The sequence below is a fragment of the Cariama cristata genome, unplaced genomic scaffold (assembly GCF_000690535.1).
Source record: "Cariama cristata isolate BGI_N322 unplaced genomic scaffold, ASM69053v1 scaffold9818, whole genome shotgun sequence".
In the NCBI taxonomy this organism is placed as follows: domain Eukaryota; kingdom Metazoa; phylum Chordata; class Aves; order Cariamiformes; family Cariamidae; genus Cariama; species Cariama cristata.
In genome coordinates, this window is record NW_009631650.1 from 13,313 (window position 1) to 21,419 (window position 8,107).

The 8,107-nt window shown below is 42.5% G+C and overlaps 2 protein-coding genes across 2 annotated transcripts in view; both read right to left on the bottom strand.

The window, feature by feature from the left end:
• The window catches only part of SUMF2 (sulfatase modifying factor 2), a 5,234-nt gene extending 5,138 nt beyond the window's left edge, over positions 1-96 (bottom strand). The window contains exon 1 of the mRNA XM_009706047.1: positions 17-96. Within this exon, the coding sequence (XP_009704349.1) occupies positions 17-96 (80 nt within the window). The remainder of the gene's footprint in view (positions 1-16) is intronic.
• Positions 97-1,051: 955 nt separating this feature from the next.
• On the bottom strand, positions 1,052-6,723 carry CCT6A (chaperonin containing TCP1, subunit 6A (zeta 1); the record flags this gene model as incomplete). The annotated part of the gene is made up of 12 exons (XM_009706049.1): positions 1,052-1,386; positions 1,570-1,642; positions 1,952-2,054; positions 2,170-2,303; positions 2,601-2,748; positions 3,158-3,254; positions 3,662-3,744; positions 4,007-4,166; positions 4,686-4,796; positions 5,508-5,611; positions 5,785-5,958; positions 6,589-6,723. Coding segments are annotated over 12 exons (1,395 nt in total), but the record flags the coding sequence as incomplete, so codon positions are not given.
• Positions 6,724-8,107: the final 1,384 nt, after the last annotated feature.

Sequence of the window (8,107 nt, forward strand, 5' to 3'; positions counted from 1 at the left end):
CAGCCCCTCCCCCCACGGAGCGGGGCTGCTGCCCAGGGCCCAGCAGCAGGCCAGGAGAGCCAGCCCCACGGCCAGCCCCACGGCCCCGGGAGCCATGCCAGGCTCCAGGCGGAGAAAAGCGAACCACCGGCGGAACAGCACGGCCGTGACCCAGAAGAGCTGCCGGCGCGGGGAAGTGTTTCCGGGCCCTTCACCCCGGGAAGGCGGCCAAGCCCTTCCCCACGCCAGGGATGCCTCCACGCCAGGCACCGCCGCCCGTGGGGTCACATGTGTGGGTTTGAGGATGACTGAGCAGATGGTTTGGTTTTTCTTCAAGAAAAGGGATACTCTCCTACTATGGCAATTGCATACAAAGGTTGAAAAGCACACAAAAAGGCTCCTGCTACTGGGGCCACCCACAAACCCACTACCACCCTCGAGGCACACAAGGGCTCACGTGCAAAAGGGGGTGTTTCGGTGTTTGTTGGGTTTTTTTTTTCTTTTTTAAAAGGTTGCTCTTATAGTCATTCCTCCTAAGGAAGGAGACTCCCGTCTGTTAAAGCACAGCTAGGATTAGGGAAAATCATTTAAGACTGCAGGAGCCTGTTCCCCTTCCCCAAACCCAACCACCCCTTCCTGGTAGGCTTGATCTAAAGATGCAGTTCTGCCTAGGTCTGGTTTATTGCTGTCCTTGCTTTAATACAGCAGGAACAGTGGTAAAAAATAATCTACCAGCGCGTTAGGACAACATGCAACAGGTCTTTCAACACGCTTCAAAGGACCCTGCAGTTAACTCAAGTTTTATTTGTGAGTACAAAGCTTAATCCAGCTTTATGATGTACTGAACAAAACCCACGCTCCTCCAGAAGCAGATCCTCAAGCAGCATTTCCACAGCACTCCACAGAGCGGGAACACACTGCCATGGCAAGTATCAGAACAGGTAATGAAGTCCAGCACGTGGAGCTGGGAGCCAGAAACTGCAAATCAAGCCCCACAGCCCACCACAGCTCACAGATGTTCAAGCCCTTGGCCCAAGGAAGGTAAAGTTTTAAATAACCAACACACATCAAGCACAGAACATAAGAGTTTATTGGGTAAAAAGGAAAGACTTCAGTTGTATACTTCAGTGAAATTAAAAATAAATAACTGATTTTTAAAGCCAAATATGTGAATAAGTTGCTAATATTTTGAGTGGCCACATTTACCAAAGAGGGGCTGTTCGTTACAGCAGCGTAACTTCCATTGCTGGGAAAATCCACCGCGGGTGGATTGCTTAAAGACATGGCATGGGGCACTACTGGAGCTGACCACCGTCGACAACAGCAGATCCAACTCAGCCTTTAAGAGAGGACATTCCAGCTCGCATAATTTCATCCACCAAGAGAATGTTGCTAGCGATCACCGTGCTAGAAATATTAAGTAAATATTGTTAGAATAGCCCTTTTGACATAGCTCAAAGAAGACTCAGCTTCATTTCTGCCTTTCAAGACAGCTTCCTCTACGTGGGATCCCTCAATTCCACATTACTCTAACAATTTCAATGACCACACCCCCATTGCTATTTAAAGTGAAAATACAGTAACATTTACCATGAATGAAGCAGTTGCTTTTTGACATTATAATTATCCCAGATTCCAGCAGCTGCAGCTACCATGGGCTCACCTGCAAAAGTCAAACAGTCTTTAAGTAACCAGTTCACATGATTCAAAGTAAGACTTTTCGCCAACATCCGATACTACTTGCTGCGCCCAATGCAGTGTTACCACGTGCTTTATCTTCACCAAAAACTTACGTAGTGCTACAGCATGCCAACACCGGCTGCAGCAACGGGACACCTGCCAAGGCATTCTGCATAGCTTTTTATGAAAGAAGGTACAGCGTTCTGCATTCAGAGCAACTTTACTCTTCATGGAGCTGAGCCACGACAGTTTCTTACTAGAGCATCACCCCATTATTTTAGAAAGTTCGTACCAGTGTTCAGATCGACTCCAGTGAGTTGCCCCGATTCTGCATGCTCTGTCTGAACCTTCACTAGCGTTTCCTGGGGATCATAGCCAGAGTTCTGAGCAAGAACCTGTGAGAGATCCGACACATTATTTCGTGTTGTTAATTAAAATTGAGACCTCAAGCAGAAAAAGCCATTTGTCTTAGCGTGCTTTAAAGCCACTTTATTCAGGAGTTCCTTATACCTTAGGGATGATGAGCAGAGCATCAGCAAAAGCTTGGACTCCAAGCTGCGCTCTTCCTTTTATATTAGGTTTATGCTTCACAAGAGCATTAGCTACTGCCACTTCTAGTGCACCTGCTCCTGGAACCACACATCCTGCAAGGGAAAACTCGATATTGAGACTTCACAGCAAGCACAGATTCCAATTTAAGTAGTTAATTCTTAGTGTAGTTTGATCTCTTCCCTCATCCTTAAAAAGACAGTTCACATCTCATCAGGTAAGGACCTACACAGTTATCAACTACTTGTAAAATACAAGGTGTAAGAACAGTAACCAAAACCACTTTGCACTAAAATACACTTAGCTCGGAGTCTGACTGCATCCAACTCACTAATTTTGAGATGAGTTTCAACAGAAGATCGTTAACATCACTAAACAGAGCGGAGACTTACCATCCTCAATAGCGTTTTTAACGGCACGCAGACCATCTCTTACTGCATCCTTGATTTGTGTGAGCGTATGCTTATTCGGTCCCCTGATCAACAGGGTAACAGAGCGGGGGTTGTCACATTTCTCAATAAAGGTGTATTTCTCTTCGCCCTGTGAAAACGAGGGTTATGTATTCATGTCATACATTTGCTTATTTAACATACACATGTAATAAAAAAATTGAACAGAAGCTTTCAGATTCAGTTCTGCATTAACAGCACTTCAAGAAGTGATGAGAAGCAGCAGAACTTTATTTCCATTTTCTCTATTTTACTGATATTGAAAGCACAATACGGAAATAACAGGAAGATTCACTATGACAAGAGCAAATATCCAGGCAGATGTTCACATACAAGTGGACACTGGGGTATGAAATGCCACCAGCCTTCATTCATGCTCCAGTATAACTCTTAAAACATTTAAGAAAAATCCATGCACAGACATATCAAGACAAAAGAAAAGCTGCCATCCAGCGAGGCGTATTTAACCAGCCTTCAGCTGAAAGCTTGGTCGTACTTACCAATGTATACTCATAGACAAGCCCTGCGTGTCCAAGGCAGTCAGGAGTGAGATCCTCCACAGAGTTCATGGCCATACCACCACATGCAAGGGTCAGTCTGAGAGAGAACATGTACAGCTTAGCACTTGCGTTATATTAAGTAAAATCTGAAGTCACTAACATACCAATAGTATTTCAGCAGGCAGAACACCACACTTTCCAGCCTTGGAACAGTTTGCTTCTGTTCATTAAAGAGCTCTTCACAAAAATAAGCTTGTAGAATTAAGTCTTCTCTACAGGTGTCTACATCTGAAGCATACTGATAGCTCAAATTCCTACATCACCCGGGGTGTTGAGCTGACATTTCTACGGTTTGTACAAACTTAGTCACATCAGTAAGAGCTGGATCGATTGAAGCGGACATCTTAGTGCAAGTCCTTAAAGGTGGACTCAAGCCAGACTTGACTCATTTTTCAAGTTTGGAAGAGCAAGTTATTTTACCCTCCCCTCTCCCCAGGAACTGACCTCTCCATGTTCCTCCTTTTAGCTCTCCGCAAAGCAACTATTCCTTCTTTTGCAAGTGCATCCAAGGAAAATGGGTCAATTCCCTGGAAACAAAGAAAGTGACCGTCAGGATAAAGAAAAAGCTAAACCCACACCATCTCAGTCTGACATGAAGGACTAAGGTCCTCCTCATGGCTAAAGAAGATCTCAAGTAGGAATTGTATGTATATATTCAAAAGTACATCACCCTAATGTTAGTTATTTCTGTCTGAAGAACTGTACAAAGCAAGTCAAACAGCAAATGGCTTGCCAAGAAACCCAGCATTTCAAATTAATTTTTCTAGTTAGTCATACCCTTCATCTCACCTTCTGGTTGATCACAATAAATCCTTTATCTGAATCGCCACAGACTCTTCTTTTCAAGTCTATGATTTTGTTCACTCTGTCTTCAATGAACTTTCTTTCTGCTTTCACTAGCTTCTCTCTCTCTTCAGCACTTTTATAGAAGAATCCAGAGCTCACCTCTCTGAAGGAGGAAAAAAATAAAAAAAGAAACAAACAAAAAAGTGGTAAGAAAACTATCCTCTCTGCTGTACAAATAACCTTAAGCATAAGGGATCAATCCTTTCAGCAATATTCTAAAGAAATCAACTCAAAACAAACAAGGCACCCCCCTCAACCCAGCACGCAACATATAGCTGTTCCTGCTCTCTAGGGCAACCTCTGAAGTATATTTAGATGTTTGCTCTAGAATATAACATTATGCCCAAGAAAGGAAAGACTTGCAGCCTTTCTTCAATGAAAGAACAAAATAAAAACCACTACGAAGCTCTGCCTCTCAAAGATTTTCTCAGCCACCAGCTTCCCTTTTCCAAAAAAAGTACTGCAGAAGGAGCATCACCTCTTCCATTCCATCTTCTACACTACCTGCCTCACTCTAGAAGAGTCTATGCAGTCCTTTCGGCTTTTGTTTAAGCACGCCTTAAATAAAAGTCTTTTAAGACAAAAGCATTTTCTGCCCCTCACCTTATTGCTGTGTACTTACGTTTTCTCATATTCTAGGGACACGTTGCAAGTAAGAACATAAGCATCTTCCACTCTTTTCTTCATGTCAGGATGACGAGCACCATGATCCAAAACCAGCCCCCTAATCAGTCTGGAAGATTAAAAAGCATTTTGTGTGTCAACTTACACATACAGAAGACACACATTTCATGGAAGCGCAGACTAGTTGGAGAACTGACAGTGCAACTGGTCTAACACAAACTGCCTGTGTGCTCATGTTGGGAGTAAACAACTTATGTATCCCACTTCCAAGGGCATGCCTTTTCTCATACAAAAAGCATACCAATCAGTGTGAAAAAGGAATTTATTCTGGCATAGTGTCTGACTGCACTAGCTACTGACAAAAGCTAGTGCAGAATTCGTCCATGCCGCTGAGGTAAATATAAAGCCTATGGAACATCTAACTAGATGACTACAATCTAGTTTCCATTTATTGGATGCTATTTTGTACTTTTAATGAACAGATACAAGCCTAAAGCATAATTGAGCCACAGACACTATTACCAAGGAAAAAAAAAAAGTATTTATTCAACATTGTTATGTAAAAGCCTAAGCCAGTATTACTCCTTGCTATTCAAAAAATCTCGTCAGGGAATCCAGTTCAGTGACTGGGGAACTTCTGCTGTCTGGATAATTTATGGCTGAAAACTGTATTTCTGCCTTTCTTTCACCCCTCCCCTAATAACTTTTCCAGTGGTAGCTTTAGGACACCGAAGTTCTAAGAAGAAGAAAAGAAAACCCCATAGATTACTCAAATGTCAGGGCACCATGAAACTGAAACTCAAGGACAGCCATTACTTACGTTGTGTCAGTTTCTGATTTGTGCTTCATCTCCATAATCTCCACCATGTGGAGGTCAATAGGCTCATCTGGTTTTCTGACTGTCAAAACAGAATCTACTACAGCCTGGAATAGAGAGGAGGGGGAAGAAAAAAAAAAAGAAGTCCCCAAATGACCATTAGTCTTCCAAAGTACAAGTTCACGTCTTTCCATCCACCCTTCGCTCAAGTAATAATCACAGCAATTTAAAACCTGGACCTCTTCACACAAAGAGAGGCAGAAGAGAAACGTACACTCACCTCTGTTAGGATGTCAGCAAGCTCCGTATGAACTTTAGTACGGAGGGATGTTCTGGCAACATCTATAAGGGTCTCCCTATCCATTTCCTTGGTTACTTTGACCTGCTCCAAAACTTCAAGTGCCTTTTCCTTTGCAATCTCAAATCCTTCTGCTACTATTCTAGGGTGCAAACCCTAAGGTAAGGAAAGGGAAATCATTAGACAAGAGAAGACAAAATGGTACTTTTTCACCAACAGAACCTGTGGTTTCAACATTCCATGTAACATCAAAACACAGGGAATATGCATCCTACAAAGACAAGAAAATGTACTGTCCTTCTGAATACATATAAAAGGAATGCAAATCCTTCCAATGCAGAGGAAAAGTACAGATTATTCTAGCACAGAATCGAAACCAAGGGAACTACAAAGCACACTTGGGTGTTCACTGTGCAATATGAATGCCTACTCTGTAACTTACAATATCCAAAATACCTCCTATCATGGAGGATCTCCCTGTTAACATACAGATAAAAGAAGAGTTTTAACTCACACAAAATAGACAGAAGTAACGGCAGCTATCAGACAAAACCTCATTAAAAGCTACAGTATCCACAATAAGTGTCTTTGATTTTGAACAAGACTTAAGACCTCCGCTCCAGCTTTTCCTCATTTTACAAGTTCTGTGATGCACTCATTTTAAGCAGAAATATATATTCATTTTCATGTTTCACTTCCGAGTGTTAAGCATTAAGCAAAAGAGTTGAATGGTCACAGATGAAGCTTTTAACTTGTCCACCTACAAAATAAATATTGCATACATACCTCAGAAATATAGAGATCTGCCTGCTTTAGGAGTTCTCCAATGATCAAGACATTTGAAGTGGTACCATCTCCAGTGATGTCATCTTGCGCTGTCGCTACTTTCGCTATCAAGGAGGCTGTGGGGTGTTGTATTTGCTAAACAAAAACAAGAAGCTGAGCAGTAAGTCCTACTACACTGGTACAGGAAGCAAGCAATCTGAAATCAACTAAACAAAATATTTAAGGTCTAGTTGATGTTTTCATGATTCATGTCAATTCAGCAGTTTCAACAAATAACACCAGTTAACAAAAATCACTTTGACAATAAATTGATTGACTTAATCCATGTAAGGCTATTTCCCCCCTCAGATTACGCACCTATACACAAAAATGTTGAGTGCTAAGAGCCAAACTACTCAACTCATTATGAGCTTGACAGAGCCCTTTTCTCCTTTATGCAAAGGATGGAGCATCACAACTAGACTGTTGCTGGCACTAAACCCAGCATGTTTAGAGCTGATTTAGGAATCTCTGCATGATCAGTGTTCTACATACCTTAACTGGTTTGCTATTCCTTTAGCAGTTCATTTTACTCATTCTTACGAAACTAAAGAACATTCAAATTGTTTCTTGTCAGTTCCTCTGCTAAGTAGCAGATTTGGTGTTCCAGCTACAAGCATCATGCCTGTCTGGCCAAACTTGACAACCAGCACACGTGACCGTAGGTTACTTACGGAAGTCAGTCTTTTAATATAAGGAACACACACATCACTTAGCATCTCCAATGGCTGACTGAAGAGTATTTTAACACAGGTTGAAGCCTATGAACCTACAGAACAGTATCCACATTTGAAAAGGGTGGCGCTTAGTAACTGCACTAGACCAAGATAAAACCCAATGGGACCATTTATACTGTCATTTAGCTTTTTATCATTATTTTCTTTAAAGTACCACCTCTAGTGTGAAAGAGACAATTTAATTATTTTTTTCCTATCTGTCAAATCACTGTGTACATTAACTTCAAATCTTTATGCTGAATTGCAACAGACAACTACTGGAGAGTAATACTTCACATGCACTAACAGGCCGTGTTCACCCGGGGGATGGAGGCACACTGCAACCCAACAGCCCACGTGAGACCCCGTGGGGTGAACGGTGGGCGAGCACTACCCCTCATGTAAACTTCACCCCTACCATGGGGATCCTGTGACAGATGGGAAAGCAATATGAGCTGCATCCATCGCCCAGGCTTAAACACTTTCCAGGCCCTGCATCCATGGTGAACTCTGCTGTCCTAGGCCTGCTCGAGTACCACAGAAGTATGCTTTCCGTAAGCAGAACAGAAGACGACAAAGGTGCCAGTATCATTATTTAAACAGCTCATGTTTTCTTTTTAATTGCCAGATTAGCACACAGACTTCACTCAATATCTACCAAAATGCACTTCTTTACCTTCCTCCGAAGGAACATCTGCCCCTCAACGCACTAAATGCCTCAGAAATGCAGGCCGGGGGCAGTAGGGGACGCGGTCCCCCCTCAG